The 19,730-nt window shown below is 33.6% G+C and overlaps 1 protein-coding gene across 7 annotated transcripts in view; it reads right to left on the reverse strand.

The window, feature by feature from the left end:
* Window positions 1-19,730, reverse strand: part of CCDC15 (coiled-coil domain containing 15) — a 49,397-nt gene that overhangs the window by 10,944 nt on the left and 18,723 nt on the right. For 6 of the 7 annotated variants that reach the window (XM_074303906.1, XM_074303905.1, XM_074303904.1 and 3 more), the window contains 3 exons: window positions 17,372-17,479; window positions 13,761-13,853; window positions 12,332-12,435 (listed from right to left, as the gene is read on the reverse strand). In XM_074303906.1, the coding sequence (XP_074160007.1) occupies window positions 12,332-12,435; window positions 13,761-13,853; window positions 17,372-17,479 (305 nt within the window). The remainder of the gene's footprint in view (window positions 1-12,331; window positions 12,436-13,760; window positions 13,854-17,371; window positions 17,480-19,730) is intronic. The other variant, XM_074303909.1, reaches the window with a different exon arrangement.

Below are 19,730 nucleotides of genomic sequence, written 5' to 3' on the forward strand. Positions count from 1 at the left end.
GAAGGGCTTGAATAAAATATTTTGAAGGCAAAAAAAAAAAAAAAAAAAAAAAAAAGTACAATGTTACAGGTGAAATGAAATAAATGAAATTTGTAATAAAAAGTCCAGAGCTGCAAGCAAACTGAAGTTCAAACACAGGAGTTAAGAGAAATATATATTTTTTAAAGTATAAGTGAAAAATAAGGAACTAAGATAAGGACAAATGATTAATATTCTAATATGGAAGATGTTATGTGGTCCCCTACAGAATCATATTATCATTAGAGATATAAGAGGGAGTCCAAATACAAAGAAAGTCTAGGAATGGTTCTGTTAAGTCTTTATGATCTTAAGAACAGAAAAAAAAAAAAAGAGAATATATTACAGGTGGGAATGAGGGGAAGGGAAAGTTAAGTTAAAGAAAATTAAATTACACAGGGTGCTCAAGTAGATATCTATACAAACAAAAAAGAGAGAGCCCATGGGGAGAAAATGGCTGACACCTAACAATCTAATTTGAATTGGTCAAGGAGGGAAGAATAACACATACATATGCCTAGATGAGAACAAAAATACATCTCACTTAAGCAAACAAGTGAGAAATGTAAGAAGGGAGAAAGAAGAATTAGTAGGAGAGTCAATTTAAAAAGGGACAGCTAAGTGCCACAGTGGATAGAGTGCTGGACTTAACAATCAGGAAGACTCATATTTATTAGTTCATATCCAGCCTCAGATCCTTACTAGCAGTGTGACCCTGGAGAAGGAAATGGCAATCCCTCCAGTATCTTTGCCAAGAATTCTCCATAGAGAAGTCCATGGGATCACAAGGAGTCAGACATGACTGAACAACAAATATAAAAAGGCTTTAAAATTAAGGACTGTGAAAGGCTTCTTATAAAAGGTAGGATGTTAGTTGAGACTTGAAGGAATCCTGGGAAGCCAAGAAAAAGAAAGTTTCAGGCATTGAGGGATAGGAAGTGAAAATGCTCATTGTTAAGTGATGAAGTATTATGTGCATGAGGCGACAAGAAGGCCAGTGTCCAAGGGAAATAAGGTATGAGAAGACTGGAAAGGCAGGAAGGGGCCAGGTTATGAAGGCTTTGAAAGCCAGAAAATTTTACATTTGATCCTGGAAGTAAAGGGGAGTCACCAGAATTTATAAATGGGAAAGTGTGATATGGTCAGACTGATGTATTAAGATCATCAATTTGATAGCTAAATTCTGCCATAAACTAGAAGATGAGTGGTTGCCCATCAGTTGGAAAATGGCTAAATAAGTTATGGTATATGAATGTTATGGAAAATTAAGAAATGACCAGCAAGATGATTTCAGAAAGGCCTGGAGAGACTTTCATGAACTGATGCTAAGTGAACTGTGCAAAACCAAGAGAACATTGTACACAATAACAAGATTCTGTGACAATCAAATGTGACAGACTTGGCTCTTTTCAACAATAAGGTGATTCAGGCCAATTCATATAGACTTGTGATGGAAGAGCCATCTGCATAAAGGAAGAGCACTATGGGGACTGAATGTGGATCACAACGTAGTATTTTCACTTTTTTTGTTGTTTGCTTATTTGTTTTTTCTTTCTCATCTCTCCTCTCTTTTTGATCTGATTTTTCTTGTGTAGCATGATAAATGTGGAAATATGTTTAAAAAAATCACACATGTTTAACCTATACTGGATTATGTACTGTCTAGAAGAGGAGATGAGAGGGAGGAGTAGGAAAGAGGAAGAAAAATTGGAACATGAGTTTTTGCAATGGTGATTGTTGAAAACTATCTGCATATATTTTGAAAATAAAAAGCAATTATTACTTTTTTTTTAAAGAGTTCTTTAAAAGAGAGGAAAAATATAAGACAATAGCCAATAGAGATGGAAGAATCAAGTGAGGGTTTTTTGAAGATAGGAGAGATTTGGGTATGTTTTTAAGCTATAAGGAAATAGACAGCAGAGAAGGAACAATTGAATTTTAGTGAAGGAGTAGAGATAACAGACAGAGAAATCTACCGGAGAATGGAATGAGATGATTTGGGAATGCAGGAGTTAGCTTTGTCAAGAAGAAAAGTTCATGTGAAACATAAGTGAAGGGGTAGAGAGTGGTAAAAAGCCCCTGAGTGATGAGAGAGAGGGCGCATGAGACAAATTAATTACTGTTATGGGTCAGAACTCTGAACATGAAACAAGGATGTTTACAAGGTACTAAGTGGAATTGATGAGACAATGGTTATCTAGTTTAGCATGATTCAGTATGATTGATCTGATCTTACAAAAATAATGGTTTCCTAGTGATATAATGATTGGTTTATACTCAGTGTAGAGCATATAAGCTGGGACTGAGAGCCACAAAGGACAAGCACACTAGAAGCTCTTGGAGCCAAGGAGACAGAAATTCATTTCACCTTAAGTCAGGCTCCTGGTGGCCTGGCCTCCTGCACTTCTCCACTGAAATCAAGACTGTAGAAGTCTTCTTAGAAAGCTAAGCGGGCCCCAGATAAGGAGACAAGACTTTGAAGGAGATAATAAAGGATTTGGAACTTAACCTACTCTTGTGATAATTATTCTCCAAAGACCTCCAGGGAAACCCAACCAGAGAACACTACCAATTACCTCAAATTTTTTTCGGTGAAATATGAGGCAAGGTTTTCAGCTGAGAGAATGGGAATAAAAAGAGGCATGGGAAGTTGGAAGAGGGATGAGAAGGTTTATGAGAATCACTGTGATGAGTGGGATATGTCAATTAATTAGAAAGATACAAAAGAACTGCATTGCAACAGTGAGATTTTCTCTGGATCGCGGCCTTGTAGAGGGGCAAAAGGGCTTGCATAGCTCAAAAAAAAAAAAAAAACAAAAAAAAACCTATGAGTTATACCATGCAGGGTTAACCAAGATGGACACATGATAGTGAGATTTCCTTTAAAATGTGAATCACTGGAAAAGGAAATGGCAAACCACTTTTATATCTCTGTCAAGAAAATCCCAAGGACAATACAAAAGTGATAAAAGCCATGATATCAGAAGATAGAATTCCTAAGTTTGGAAGCTTTCAACATACCACTGGGTAAACATGGAGGACAACTACAAGTAGCTCTAGTACTAATAAATTGTCTGGGGTAAAAATGAAAGGCTCAGATATAGATATATCTGGTTATGAAAGGAAAGTCTGATGCTTTTCTATATTGTATAAGAATCTGGAATATAAAATCTGAGAATTAAGAAAAATTAGATATAGTTAAATAGGAGATGGAAAGATTAAATACTGACATCTTAGGTAACAGTGAATTTAAAAGGATGGGAATGGGAAAGCTTAATTCAGGTGATCACTACATATACCATATACTTATGGTCAAGAATCCCTTAGAAGAAATGAAATAGCCTTTGTAGTCAATACATAGGGGAGAAAAGCTGTGCTAGGTTATCATTTCAAAAATGACAGAATGTTATGTGTTTCAATCCAAGGTAAACCATTCAATATCATAGTAATACCACTAATGCCAAAGAAGCCAAAGTTGATCAAGTCTATGAAAACTTATGACATCTAGAAATAACACCAAAAAAAAAGATTCATCATAGGAGATTGGAATGTTGGAATAACAGGAAAATTTGGCCTTGGAATAATACAAAATGGAGCAGGGCAGAGCTGGAGTTTTGTCAAGGTAACTCACTGGTCATAGCAAATACTTTTTCAACAATCTAAAATGTGTCTGTATATCTAAAAGGTGACTTTACCAATGGATATCACTAGATGAAATCAGACTGATGATGTATTTAGCAACCAATGGTGGAAAAGTTCTATATAGTCAGTTAAAAAAAGACATGGAGTTAACTGTGACTCATACCATGAGTTTCTTATTGCAAAATTCAATCAAATTGAAGAAAGTTGGGAAAATCATCAGATTGTAAAGGTATGATCTAAACAATATTTCTATGAAATGGAAGCAATGAATAAATTTAAGGAATTAGATCTGCCTGAAGAACTATAGGAAGAACTACAAGAGGCAGCAACAAAAGATATTCCAAAGGGGGGGGGGGGGGAAGCAAGACATCAAAATGGCTGCCTGATGAGACTTTCAAAATAGCTGAGGAAAAGAAGGAAAAGAGAAAGGGAAAGATATATCCAAATGAATGCAGAATTACAGAGAAAAGGACAGAGAAGGTTTTCTTAAACAATGCAAAGAAATAGAAAAAAAAAACAATGAAATTGGAAATACAAGAGATCTCTTCAAGAAAATTAGACATATCAAAGGAACATACATTTTATGCAAAAAATGGGCCTGATAAAAGACAAAAATAATAGACCCTTAAAAGAAGAAGAGAGATTAAGAAGAGGAAGCAAGAATACACAAAAGAACCATTCATGAAAGATTTTAACATCAATGATAACTACAATCATGTGGTTACTGAGTTAGAACCAGAAATCCTAGAGAATAAAGTAGAAAGCATTGCTAACAAGAAGGTGATAGTATTTCATCTGAATTATTTAAAATCCTAAAACATGATAATGCTCTACTCAATATGTTAGCAAGTTTGGAAAACTCAATAGTGGCTGTAAGATCGGAAAAAATCAGCTTATGTTTCAATATAATAAAGAAGGGTACTGCCAAAGAATGTTCAAATTACTAAATGATTACATTCATTTCACACACCAACAAGGTTATGCTTAAGATTCTGCAATCTTGGCTTTCAACAATGTAAGTTGAGAATTAGCAGAAGAGTAGGATGACTTTCAACTTTCAAAGAGGCAGAGGAACAAAAGACCAATTTGTCAACATTTGTTGGATTATAGAAAAAGCAAGGGAAGTTCCCAGAGGAAAAAAAAAACACTAAAGCTTTTGACTGTGTGCACCACAACAAAATGTGTCAAGTGCTCAGAGATGAAGTCTCAGTTCATTTTGTTTCCTGAGGAGGACCAAGAAGCAATAGTTAGAATTGAATGTGGAATAACTGATTGGTTTAAGATTAGAAAAGGAGTATGACAAGGGTCTATATTGTCAACTTATTTAATTTATATGCAGAGTACTTCATGTGAAATGTCAGGCTGCAATATCAACAATCTTAGATATGCATATGACAAGACTTTGATGGCAGAAAGTAAAGATGAATTTTAAGAAGCCTTTTGATGAGAGTGAAAGAGTAGAGTATAAAAGCTGGCTTGAAGTTAAACTTAAGTTTTTTGTTTGTTTTGGGTTTTTTTAAAAGACCTTGGCAACTGGTCCCATCACTTTCTGGGAAATAAGAGAAGAAATGGAAGCAATGTCAGATTTTATAGTTTGGGACTCAAAGATTACTGTAGATGGTAACGATATCTATGAAATGAAGAGAGGCTTGCTCCTTAGGAAGACAGCTATGTACCAAAAAACAGCTACCTCAACTTGCTGACAAATTTCTGTAAAATCAAACCTAGAGTTTTTCCCATAATGGCGTACAATTGTGAATTAGACTCTAAGGAAAACTGAGAGCTGCAGAATCAGGAATGAGATTATCTTGGAGGTTTAAAAATAAAAGGTAAAAGAAAACTTTGATTGGATGTTTAATGAGTAGAAAAATTGCACAGACCAATGCTTAAGGAAAATCACTGTCAGCTATGTTGAGCATCAGTAGGGAGAGATGACAATAATGTAAATAAAAACATGGCAAAAAGGCAACTAAACTTAGAATAAATGCAACAATCAATACTGAAATGAGAAGTTAGAGGACTATAGATGCTAACTGGCAGACAGACAGAATTACTGTCTTGGTTATTTTTATTTAATTATTTTATTTCAAAGAAAGTTGAAGGAGGAAGCAAAGACTAAATAAGTGTACATAAGGAAATTATGATGCTGTAAAAATACATTAATAAAAATGTTCTCACAAGAAAAAACATTAAGTTTATCCAAAAGACAATGTTGGGATTACATGTAGGGTCCAGCAGCCTGTAAAAGGCATTATCAATGAATTTTCTTAAGCAGTGTAAAAACTGTCACCAGAGAGATGACAGAAAAGGAATTGGAACAGTCATGTTGCAAGAATGAGAGTTAACTGATATATATTTTAATGCTGATAAAATCACAGATTTATCAATAGCTAAGTATGTTCTAAATCTTGGTCAAAAGTTTTTGCTGATAAAGTCCAAATCAGTGATTCTCAAACCTCATCTTGAAACATAAAAAGTTAAGAACTGTCATTAAGTCCAAATAAAATTAAGTCTAATCCATTTTTATTTGAAAATATACATACTATGCAATATTTCTGGTAATGCGAACATATCAGTAAACCAAAACATTAAAAGTACCATTTCCAAAATACTGGTAGTCACTAAAGTCGTTGATCATTCTTCACACAATTTCAGTCAAAAAAGTATTGGGAGTCATTTAGCTGAATAGAAAACTCCTTTACAACATCTAGCACCTGAAATGTCTCCAGTAAAGAATCTGAAACTCTCAAAAGTAGAACATTCTACTTTTGGACAGTTTTAATCATTACAAAGTTTTTCCTTTATATCAAGTCAAAATCTGCCTTTCTGTAAATTCAATCCATGTTCTGTCTTCTAAGATCAAAAAAGAAAAAAAAAATTAGTTCCTCTTCTATCTGAAAACTCTTCAAATTCTTAGGATTATAGAGCTAAGAGGGACTGTAGCAGTCATCTGAGGAAAAAAAAAAACCCTCCTTTCTCATTTTATGGAAGAGCAAATTGAAGTCTAGATAAAATAACTTGCCCAAGGCCATATGCATAGTAAATGGGAAAAACAGAATTTGAAAAGAGATCTGACTTTAAATCAAACACTTTCCTCTTTAATAATAAGACTACATTCCCTTGCAGATTTTGTTCTATGTTCCCTTATAAAATAGATTTTACTCTATACAAGAAAATAAAACAGATTTGGTCTAAGGCTCATAGGCAAATACACTTTTAATCTACTATTTAGAGTATATATACTCTGAATTCATCATAGTAAGAATTGCTTTAAAGCCGATGATTATACTTCAAAATATGTGACTTTTTTTATACTGTTGAATGTGATTAGAGATAGTAAATATGATACCTCCTCTAACCCAAATCATTCTGAAATCAAAGTCGAGTTGTCAGCAAACAGTTAAAATTAAAATGCTTCCAAAAATGTCTTAAAATCTAGTACACAGGATATCTGCACAAGCATACAATAAATAGATTCCATTTCATTTAAATTTTCATTCTTTAAAATGAAGAGCTACTGCTAGTACATTCTAAATCCCCAATGTATTTTTATAATGACCCAATATCAAATGATAAGTTCTTGTCATTGCTCTTGGTTGTTTTCCATATGTCTTTGCCAAAGAGTTGGTAAATTTAACAAATACATAATGCAAAGTTGAAACTTGAAAATCCTTCCTTTTGGCTTCAATTCCTGCTAGCCCTTTAACTCCAAGGATTTCTTCCTGCTGTACAGTTACAAAGATTAGCATTGTTTCTATTTCTTTTCAAAATATACTAAGGAATTAGCTTCTTTTTAATATTAGAACATAAGTTCTCCAAGATGAGATGATGGAAAAGTTTCTTAGGCTTAAAAAAGGCAGTATCATTTCTCTTTTTTAAATGATTCTTAAGGATCATAAGCTTTAAGAAGTATTACTGTAACTGTTTGGAGCTATTAAAAAAAAAAACACAGATTGGTCTCTATGTGTCAAAGCTAAGGTCATAACTATGATTGAGCTAAAATGTTAAAGATTTAGACCTTGTAGAGATTTTAGAGAACATCAATAGTCCATGGAAAAATTGGGATACTAATATATTATTGATAGAATTGTAACCGATCCAACCATTCTGGAGAGCAATTTGGAATTATGACCAAAAAGTTATAAAATTGTTTATATTCTCTGACCCATCAGTAACACTGTGGTAGCAAAGACATGGAAATTGAGAGGATGCCCATCAATTAGGGAATGGCTAATCAAGTTTTGATACGTGACTATGATGGTATACTATTACATTGTAAGAAATAATAAACAGGTTGCAGGTAGAAAAACCTGCATGAAATATTGGAGTGAAATGAGCACACCTAGAGAACATTGTATACATTGTTCAAAGAAAAACTGTGAACAACTAAATAAACTTATAAATATTCAAATCAACTACAAAGGACCTATGAAAAAAAGATGCTATCAATCTGCAGAGAAAAAACTGGTAAACAAAAGTATGCATAGTATGGTTACACATATACACAAAGACATACACACACACACACATGCATATGTGTCTTTGCTGTGTGTGTATGTGAAATGATGGCTGTAATGTGGGATGGGGAGAGAAGGAGACAGTTTGGAACTTATAATGTAACAAATTTTATTTAAAAATAGAATTATCTTTATAGCCCAAGAAGCTCCCAGTCCATTTTATAAATGAGAACACTAATGTCTAAAAGTTAAATGAGTTGCCTGAGGTCACAAAGGTGGTAAGTAGCAAAATTAAGAGTTGAACTTATTGATAAATCTATGTACGCTTTCTACAATACCATACTGCCCCTAATATTGTTGGTATTTAAAAATTCATTCTCTGTACTATATTTCTATCCCTTTCTCCCTATTCTATGAATAATAACAACATTCTTTCTGAGAAATGGTTCCTTTCTTAGATGTCTCTAAAAACTATACAATAATTTCAAGGAAAGCAGCAATTCTGGGCTCACTATACTCTGAAGTTTTAAAATAAGATGAAAAGCAGCTTGAAAACAATTCTTAACACTAAAGCAGATTTAATGATGAATGATACTCACCCTGGGCTCCTTACTGGCTTGGGATAAAGTGAATACAATGTTTTCAAAATTCAACTTAGAGAACATGCCAAAACTTCCAAAGAATTATAAAGTCTAAACCTTTAGTTTCTGGGGAACATGTTAAGGCTCTTTGTTACAACAGTGATTACAAATGCGATTTTAAAAAATTAATTCAGCAAGTTATTTATAAAAGGACATTTTCTAATATCACCTCCAAATTAGTAAGAGGACTTTCTAATTTACTTGTGACTAGGAAAAGTCCACTAAAAAGAGAAAAACATCACTGAGGGAATAGTAACAAAACAAAAGCTTTAATCTGAAATCTTCTTAAAGAATCTTAAAGTTGTTTTTGTTTTTTGTCCTTCATTTCAGGTCAGCAAAAAATTCTTTCTGGAGAAGAATTACCCACTAACTATGTTGTTAGTAGATTTAGATTAGACATAAAACACCAAACAAGTTTGTCTCCATTTCAGCCAAATGTACTAACTTAAATTTGTCCACTTTTTTTCTTCTCTGCTGAGAGATTTATATTCTAGATACTATAAGATTGGAAGGATCTTTGATGCTGACCACATCATAGCAATAGTAAGAGATTCAGGGTTCACTGAGAAAGATCTGGAATAGACAAAAGGAAGCATTTCCTACCATCAAAATAATTAGTCCAAGTTACTAGTAAAGGCTGTTGTAGACTTACTACCCTAGAAGATCATTAGAAAGGCATCTTGGACTGTGCTTTTAAAGTATGATTCTTCCTGAAAGACAAACTAGATTACATTTTGAAGGCCTTTCTACTTCTAGAAAAACATTATGAGAATGTTTTTATACATATCAAATCTAGACAAATGGCTCATTGGGCAAAACAGTCAAATTATCCTTAAAACAAATAAAGTTAGGACTAAATAGTACTTAAAGCAATTGGTTAAATCCATTAAATATAATTCTTTATAGTGGGAATTCCATACAAAAATTTCAGGAGTCTTATCTTTTGTTCACTGCAAAATAAATATTCAGCAGAAAAGGCCATTTTTCTAACTCCCAAACCCTCTTTTCAAAAGATACTATGCAAGGTTTCTCAGGCAGTGTTTAAAATTAATAATTCTTTCTCAACTCTTGAGACATAAAAAATTGGGAAAAGGTCAAGGAAATAGTTATTAGTATAAACAAGGAGAAAAGCTCTCCCTACTCAATTTTTCTTTAGTGTCTTAGTGCTTCTGATACCCAACTTTAAAACCTAAATTTTGGATACTAGTGAGAATATGTGTAGTACACTTTGGGATCTATCCAAATTCAATTAATTTATCCAGAAATATATATATATATATATATATATTTTTAAATGGAAAACAGCATATCATAACGCATAGGGTACTGTACTTGGAATCAAGAAGGTCTAAGTTCAAATCTTGCTTATAATATTTACTAGCCAGATGACCAAAGATACAATAAATGATATAATCTATGTAAAGTTCTTTGCACTTAGTTTTAAAAAGCTATAGAAATGTCCAATATTATTTTTTATTAAGAACAGGAGACCTTTTTGATTTTAATGAGAGAAATCATTCAAATTACATAACAGATTTGTTATAAATTAAGGGTGTTGTACAATATCATATTGAGTAGACAAACAAAACAAAAGGCAAATGGACTTTAGTAAAGTCAGTAAGTTCTTCAAAGGCAGGGAGGGATCCACATTATTTAGTTTTACATATTTCACAAAGTATTCTGTACCTTGTACTAAGTTGGTATTATTCAATGTTTATTGATTCAAACATAGCAATACATTAATAAAATTATGTAAATTAAATGTGATAGTTTATGATTCATTTACATAATAATTTTAGGTATGCGTTACCTTTATTTCTTATTAATCAGGGTCTAAGCATGGTCTTGTATCTATATATAACTAATAAACAATTGACAATGGCTCTTACTACTTTAGAAAGTTTTTCTATCTCTCTAAACTAATGCACCAGGGAATCTTCTTATAAAAAAATTCCTCAAAAGAAAGAATCCTTTTGTTTAGGTTAAAAAAAATATCAACTAGGGGCAGCTAGGTGGTGCAGTGGATAGAGCACCAGCCTTGAATTCAGGAGGACCTGAGTTCAAATCTGGTCTCAGACACTTAGCACTTCCTAGCTGTGTGACCCTGGGCAAGTCACTTAACCCCAGCCTCAGGGGGGAAAAATATATCAATTATTAAATCTAATTGTTTAAAAAATTTATAGGAGCATGCCTATATCAGCACCTTTCTGGACAATGCCTCCCAGTTCTATTAAGGAGACTGAAGAAGATATTATGATTAAATATAATCTCTAGTTCAAAATGAGTCAGTAAAAGATACAGAATCACAGAACTGAAGAGCTGGAAGGATGATCTAATGCAACATTACCTAACCTCCTAAACTATCACTGAGTCACTGAAGACTTTTCTTAGACAGTTCATTGACATTTTGGAAAACTCTTGTTTTTCTTTACATGCAATACAGATGTCCCTCTGAAATTTCTGACAACTGAAGGGCCTAGTTTTGCCTTCTACTAACACATAAAACAAATCTAATAGCTTCAAATTCTTGAATCCTGCTTAGTATGGCCTCTCCTGGTTCCCAGGCCTTCTCTTCTCCACTCTAATCAGTATCAAGTTTTTTCAAATGAAACTCATATGGCACATTCTCCTTCTCTCTCTCTTCTTCAGTTCCCTTACATCATCTTTGACACATACTTCAGTTTGCCTACATCACAAAATATTAATGAAATAATAGAGATAAAGCCTCTTTCAATTTTTTTTTGAGGCTGAGGTTAAGTGACTTGCCCAGGGTCACACAGCTAGGAAGTGTTAAGTGTCTGAGACCAGATTTGAACTTGGGGTCCTCCTGAATTCAAGGCTGGTGCTCTATCCACTGCGCCACCTAGCTGCCCCCGCCTCTTTCAAATTTTAAGACCCTGAATCATTTTCATCATATGGTCTTCCTCAAATGTATCTCTAAAAACAGAACACAGTATTATTACAAATGTGATTTGACCATAGCAGAATTCTGGATATTAGGTCCCTCTGAATGTAGCCTAAGATAGCATTAACTGGGCTCATATTGAGCTTACAGGCAATAAAGATCCACAGAACTATTTAATCAGAACAGGCATCTCAGCAATATCTTTCCCAAATAGTACCCATAAAAATGACTTTTAAAGAAAGTACAGACTTTTGTCCTTAATGAAATCATATTGTTAATTTATGGCCATTGCTTTAATCTGCAGAATATCTTCTGGATCGTGTTTTCTAACACAAAAGCATCCCTCTTAGCTTCGAGATAAACTTTCTACAATTTTATCCAAGTAGCTAATAAAATAATCAAATGAAGAAGGCTTAGAATGAATCCCTGAAGCACTCAATTACAGACTTCTCTTTAAAACCGACAGCGACTCATTAATAGGTCTTCATTAGTCCAATTATAGCACAAATTATGAGTCTATACAATCATATTAATATCTAGTCTATATTTATCTTGTTCACAAGAGCCTATTAAATGCTTTGCTGATATAAAACAAATCTAGTACCCCTGCTTTCCTAGAGAAGATGAAATGGTCAATTTAAGTTCCCACTGAAATCTGGAAGGCTTACCTTTCAATTTTCTTCCTAAGTTCTCTTTGTTTCTCTAGTTCCTTTACTTGTTCCCTCTCGATATCCATGAAAAGTCGTCTGTATCTTAAGTATTGCTTTTGACGCTAAAAGAAGAGTTATAAATTTGCTAATAGCCAGCTCTCAGAGGACTTTCAAATGACAATATATCTATTTCATATATGAGGAAGCTGGCACAGGGCCTTGAACAGATCCTAATTTCCTTCCACTTCAGATATTCATTAGAAGTAGTACTTTAAACTGTATTTCTGGGGCACACTGCATAACATATGTGACTATTTAAAGATATATTGGACAAAGACAAAGCACTACTCAGTTTTTCCTCCTAAATAAAGTTATGTCTACTTTTTGTTTCTAGGTAAAAAGATAAAAGACACAGAGAAAACGGTACACAATGCTAAAGTGGGTAACAAAATAAGAATCAATTTAAATTCTCATCAAGAGAACTCTTACTAGGTGATGATAAAATTTCACAGATAAGGCACAGGTTGGGAAAGTAATTTGTCCAAAGGGTTAAAGTAACATTAAGTCAAATGCTATTATGGTTAACAAATGTTTTAGGAAACAATCTTTCTGAGAGCAGCTAAGTGGTGCAATAGATTAACACCTGAGTTCAAATTTTACCTCAGACACTTACTAGGTATATAACTCTGGGCAAGTACCTTAATCTTTGTCTGCCTATTTCCTCATCTGTAAAACAGAAATAAGAATAGCAACCTATCTCTCAGGATTGTTGTAAGGATAAAATGAACTAATATTTGTGGAGCACTTAGCACAGTACCTAACCCATAGAAGACTTTATATAAAGGTTAGCTAGCTATTACTATTACTATTGTTATTATTATTATTGGCAGGCAATGGGTTTGTGTATCCTATTGGCATAATGTCCAGTATTTAAGTTTAAACTAAGTTTAGGTCTGAACAAGGCAATGAAATGAACAAGGAAAAGCCCCTGAATTGATCAAAAGCATAGATTTAAATTATTGAAGCAAATCAAAATTATATGAATCATTAAGCATAACTTAGGATTGTTCTAATATTTCAGAATTTGCTGAAAATACACTTTTTTATGGTAACTAAATTACTGAAAACTTGAGATAATTTGCAAAATATTGTATCTAACTCTTTATGGCCCCACTTGGGATTTTCTTGTAAAGATACTAGAGTAATTTGCCAATTCCTTCTCCAGCTCATTTTACAGGGGAAACTAAGGCAAACAGGGTTAAGTGATTTGCCAAGAAATACACAGCTAGTAAGTATATAAGGCTATATATGAACTAAGAAAGATGAGTCTTCCTGACTTCAGACCTAGCACACTAGGCCACTGATGCACCTAGTTTCTTGATCATACACTATTTCATGAATGCACAAATTCAATAGCAGTTTATTTAAATTAGCGTATTTCACATACCTCTTTCTTGTCTTCTTCTTGGTCTATTCCATATTCAAATGTTGGTAAATATTGTAATTCATTTCTTAATCCTGACTGAGGATTACCATGAACCTATAAAACAATCCAACTACATTTAAACTACAAATTAAGTTAACCTGAGTACTTTTTTATTGATACTCTCTTGTTCTTTCATTTTTCAACACTGAGCTAAATTTAAAAAGAACACAAACTCAAAACAAACTACACATAACAGAATGAAAAACAAAAGAACAAAAGAAGCCAAATCAATCAATCAAGTCCACAGAGTAGAAAACAACAGATAGTTTGGTGAGATGAATATCTTAAAATTAACACTAATCTTGGTATTTTGTACATGCTATGAATTTATTCAGGATTGAATCCAATCCTTACAAAAAAAAAAAAAAAAAAAGCCTGGATTCTAAAATTTCAGAGTCTAATTATCTGTAATTCAGATTCACTTCCCTTCATGGGAATGTAGGAGAAGCAGGAGTCTGAAATATATCCTTAGTAACATAGCAAAGAGGAAGATGAAATTCATTTCTTCCATTAAAACAGAATTCAATTACAACAAACTTATTATGTAAATTTTAGTATGACTACTCAAACTCTAAAGAACCCCCTAGAAATAAACAAAAAGGCTAATATGACATAATGGCAGGGATACTCCTGCCATCTAATACCAGCATTACAAAAGCTTTAATCTGATTTCATCAAAATAAAAACAAAAACAACAAAACCTTTCAGACTAAGAATTCATTCGAGTGATTATTACCTTTTTGATTTTTAAAAATTCACCTTAAGAGTGAATGTTGAAATTATCTTTGCATGTATTTTTAAAAATAAAAATCTATTATAAAAACATTTCTATGATTTATTATCAGTAAATATACATCAGTAAATTATCAGTAAATTTTTATATACTTATAAAAATATTAATTTCCACAAGAAGGAAAATGTCAAAAAAATGTTCACCTTAAAAAAAATTGGTTTACTGCCATCTCAAGGCGGGGGGGTAGAAGGGGAAAAATTAGAACAAAAGGTTTGGCGATTGTCAATGTTGTAAAATTACCCATGTATATATCTGGTAAATAAAAACTATTAAAATAAAAAAAAAGTTGGTTTAACTCCCACCTAAATCATAATACAAAGATGATAATTCTGATGAGGGTTTCTATATCATTAGATGAAAAGAGTAATAACCATTTGAGTACAGTGCCTTGCACACAGTAATCACTCAATATACTTAACACTTACTATGACTAAATGAAATACAGAGACAAATACATAAAGGTGACAAATGACTAGCATAATAGAGAGGGGGAAAGCAAGAATTGGAGGGGAAAGCTATGGTATATATGCTGAAAAGCAAAAAAGATTAATTTTTCAACAGCATGAGATAGAGTTCCTCCTATCACACTCTCTCCTTTGCTTAAAGAGCTTATAATCTATTACCACCCTCTTTATTACTTTGAAGGTCTTTAGCTAGTTTCCTCTTTAACTGTGTAACTACTCAACACTAACATCTTCTATTCCAGCCTGCTCAAAGGGGAAAAAAGAGCAAATTAAGCACTACCACACAGCACCAACAACTATACCAGAAAGATAAGAATCACAACATGTTTATAATGTACTAGAGACTTGTCCTATGTTCTTATGAAGGAATTTCTAAGGACTATACATTAAGTCTCCTTTTACAAATTCTAAGTGACCAGAAAATAATAACTCCCAGACAGGGTAAAGTTAACAAAAAATTGAACAATAACAACAAGAAAAACCCCCACCCAGCTGCCATAAAACATACAATTCAATCACTGTTTTCAGGGCTTAGGCATTGTACCACATTACAGCTGGTGACACTTATGAACCACTCAAATGGTGTGTGTCATCATGCTTCCAATAACTTAGTATCTAAAATGAATGAAATCACCTAAAGGGAAGATATTGAAATAAGTCAGGAGAAGAAGTTATGCCTAGCCCACTGGGTTGATGAAAGCTGTACTGTCAATGGGATTTATCTCTTACCCTAGGAATTGCAGTATGCCAACTCAGTTCATTCCTAATGCCAAAAGAAACTATTTACATTGCAAAGTTCAATGACCTGGAGAGAGGATTCTTAGTTCTAAGGTTACAAGTTCTAGTGTCTAGCAGCCAAAATTGAAGGAAACAAAAGTTGTAACCTTAAACTATGTTCCCAGTTTCCCAGTCTCTTGCTTACTCTCCCAACATCAACTCCAGTTTAATCTTAGCAACTCCAATCCAAGTTACTTCTGTTTGCACTCTTCTGCCTGATCTCTGCTGAAGGTCTGAGCATAAAGACTAAGTAAAGCTTGTTGGTGGCCTTTAAGAGGCAACTTCTCTCCTTTCATTTGCTATAGTGACATTTGAGGGAAATACTCATAGCCAATAAGATATTTTCTACAAAGACACAACTCCATATATAAATAGTCCACAAAGGAAATTTTCCAAGGAAAAATACTCTTGGCTACAGTATGGGGCAATTTTAATAGTCTGAATAATTCTGACACAATGGAATAAAATAGGACATTATTCTCTTAGCTCCATGCCCAGGCAGTACTAATTTTATTCTACTAAATCAGTTACAGTAACAGTGCTAGGAAACTCCACCCCTAATCCTGAGATTACTCTCTGTGGCTCCCCCTCCTCTTCAATCTGTTCTGCAGATTCCCTGGAAGATATCAGTTTTCATACTAGATGATAAACACACACAAAAAATACAAAATTTTTTTTTGTTTACAAATGAAAAAAATACATTAGTGATACTACTTTATACTTCAGTGACAACCCTTAAGAGTAATTTACATTTTAGGATATAAGACAGAACATGGAATTCTTACTCGAACTCCACAAATCTTAATGATATTAACAAGTTTCAACACAAATCCTACATGGTTGTTACTTTTTGCTGCTCAACATAGGGATCTCTATAGGATTTCACAGGGAATAAATGCTTTTGTCCACTCACTGGTAAAATCCATGATGAAAAGTGTTTTAATTTTTAAAAAGTTTGTAAAATCTAAACTGCCTCTACTTCAAGATAGAGATAATATGACAATGATAATATACTATGATTGATTCAAAGCAATTCCAATAAACTTGTGATGGAAAGAGTCATCCATATCCAGACAGACAACTATAGGGACTGAATGTGGATCAAAGAATAGTATTTTCACCTTTGTTGTTTGCTTTTTTTTTCCCTTTTTTTTTTTTCCCCCTCTATTGATCTGATTTTTCTTATGCAGCATGATGGATATGGAATCCATTCAGAAAAACTCCACATTTTTATTTATATTAGATTGCTTGCTGTCTAAGGGACAGAGAAAAATGTGGAACACATAGTTTTGCAAAGGTGAATGTTGAAAACTATCTTTGAATGTATTTGGAAAAATAAAAGGCTATTTTAAAAAGATAATATACCATGATTTCAACACTAGGTAATTCAAATAGGGTAATCTAGGTAAAATGGAAGACTGTAATAGAGATATTTTAAGTTTCCCAGATCTTAATGCTATATCCCTAAATCAGTTGCAGCATAGTCTTGGCAACTTCTATGTCAAATTCTAAGTAATTATTTCCTGCGGTTCACTTACTTCTTTAGTTTCCTTGTTTTGTATTTTGCCTGGAAGATGGTTAGGAAAGGGCTTTTCCATACCCTTCTCATCTTCATTAACAGATGATCCTTGTCCAAAATATGTTTTCTGAAAAAGAACAAACAAAACATTAATTGTCTGGGAAAGGGCAATACATTAAAAATAATACTCTTAAGGTTTCATCAAAAGTCTTGGGATAAGACTTAGTAGACTGAGTTCATCTGGTGTATCAAGGGATAATAAAGACATACTAATCAACTTTCCAGAATCTAACTTTATACTGCCAAAGCAACAACTGCAGCATTATAGTCCTAGCTAGCTCCTGCCTTAACTCTAGAGTTTATTTTCTGCTATTCCCTCTCTTCTTCCTTTGGATTAGAAGGAAAAGATCTATCTCATCTGGAGGAGAGTACTTTCCCTCTTACCTTATTGAAATAGGGGCAATATTTGAGTGGCATACCCTAAGCATTGGTGAAAGACCTCAGTGAGGCTCTCACTAACTTTAAAAGACTAAGTCTGATACATTATAGGTGATATATGCCAACAAATATCATACCCCCTAAGTCTGATTGCAAAAGACATCAATCAGTATACTGACTGCCACTTGTTCTTGTGCTCTACAGTGGAAACAATTCCAAAAAGTTCATGGCTTTATAATCTGGTAAAAAGATAAGCAAGGACATTTTTTTGATTCTATGTTCAAAGCTGAATTAATATTTACAACCAGGATGATTCTGATGTGACTAAAGGAAAACCGAAGAAGGAAATAGTTTAGAGCAACTGGAGTTACAGATCCTCCTCCTGTCCAGAGTGACAGGTTCCCACCCCTTGTAATTAAGGGAATAGAAAGCAGTCTAGAATTGAGGGGAAGGGTAATAAACTTGATTTCACTCACAAAACAAAGTCTGCTCACAAGGACTTGAGTTTTTTTTTTTTTTTTTTTTTCCTCTGATGGCTTACCCAGAAAACACAGAAATAGTTTTGAGGAGGAAGTACACAGTCTGATTTCAATGTAAAAATAATACTTTAAACTGAGTGGCGCCTTTGACTCATAAGATTGTTTTATACAATGCTGTTAAATCTGATTTAATCCTCCCTTCTTATGAATAATGATTTCAAATCAAGTTTGTGGATAGCACACTTTCTGGAAAAACATCAGTCAAATCACTAGAGCATGCTTCACACAATGCTCCATGTCAGACCTTAGGATCTGATAATCCTGATTCAATTACCTCCTTTTACCAGCATTCTGGAGCCAAACTAACACTCTAAAACACAGTGCTGCTAAATATTCTGTGTTTGTAAAGACCTCAGAAAGTACGTCACTGGGGAGAGTTTACGCAGAGAAGTAGCTGTTCCGCCAAGTTCCTGACAAGGCAAAAACTGAGTTCTGCTATTGACTTATAATTGACTACATAGAGAAGATAATAACTAACAATAGCAGCAACAATAGCTGATCTTTACATACTGCTTTAAGACTATATAGTATTTACATACATTATCCCATTTCAGTTTTATAATGGCATTAGCCACTGGGGATCAGGAAGGATTTGGGAGGATGGTGGTGCCCTTAAAACATTATGGGTAGAGAATTTAAGGAAAATTTAATATTGTTTTGGACATATTGAGTTTGGTATGTCTATGCGACCTCTAGTTTGACATTTCCAAGAGGCTATTGAAGAAGTAGGATTGCAACTCAGTGGAGACTAGAGACAGAAATACAGATCTGGGAACCAGGAGCATATAAATGATAATTGAATCAATGGGAGCTAACTTTGATTAAAGTTCCAACTCCTTGATGTGACATCCAAGGTCCATTTTCTCCCCTCCTTCCCCATCTTTATCCCTTCTCTCCATGTGGCATCACCCTATCTTTCCCAAATTATTTCATATTATAGAATTACAAAGCTGGGACTTGAGAAGTTAATCTGGTCTAAATCACACTTAAAGATTTTCCCTTTGTAACATATCTGACAAGAAGTTTCAAAAGTTTTATCTGAAAACCTCTAGAAAGGAACCTATTGCTCTTTTTAAGTCAAACTAAACTATCATGCCCCTTAAATCTGATGCTTTCCTGTTGAACTGGATTTATTCCTGTTGTTCCATCCCTCAAAAGATCAATCAATAAAATTTATTAAAACATTTACTGTGTGACAGGCAGTGTTGAAGACACAAAAAGGACAAAATATAATCTCTGCTCTCAAGTAGTTTACAATCTAATGAGGGAGATCAGATGCAAACAAATATTTACAAACAAACGATATTCAGAATAAATAGGAAATTATCAGAAGGTAGGTATAGGAATTAAGAGGGGGTTGGGGAAGGCTTCCTGTAGAAGGTAGGATTATAATTGGGACTT

Source organism: Sminthopsis crassicaudata, chromosome 3 (assembly GCF_048593235.1).
Source record: "Sminthopsis crassicaudata isolate SCR6 chromosome 3, ASM4859323v1, whole genome shotgun sequence".
In the NCBI taxonomy this organism is placed as follows: Eukaryota; Metazoa; Chordata; class Mammalia; order Dasyuromorphia; family Dasyuridae; genus Sminthopsis; species Sminthopsis crassicaudata.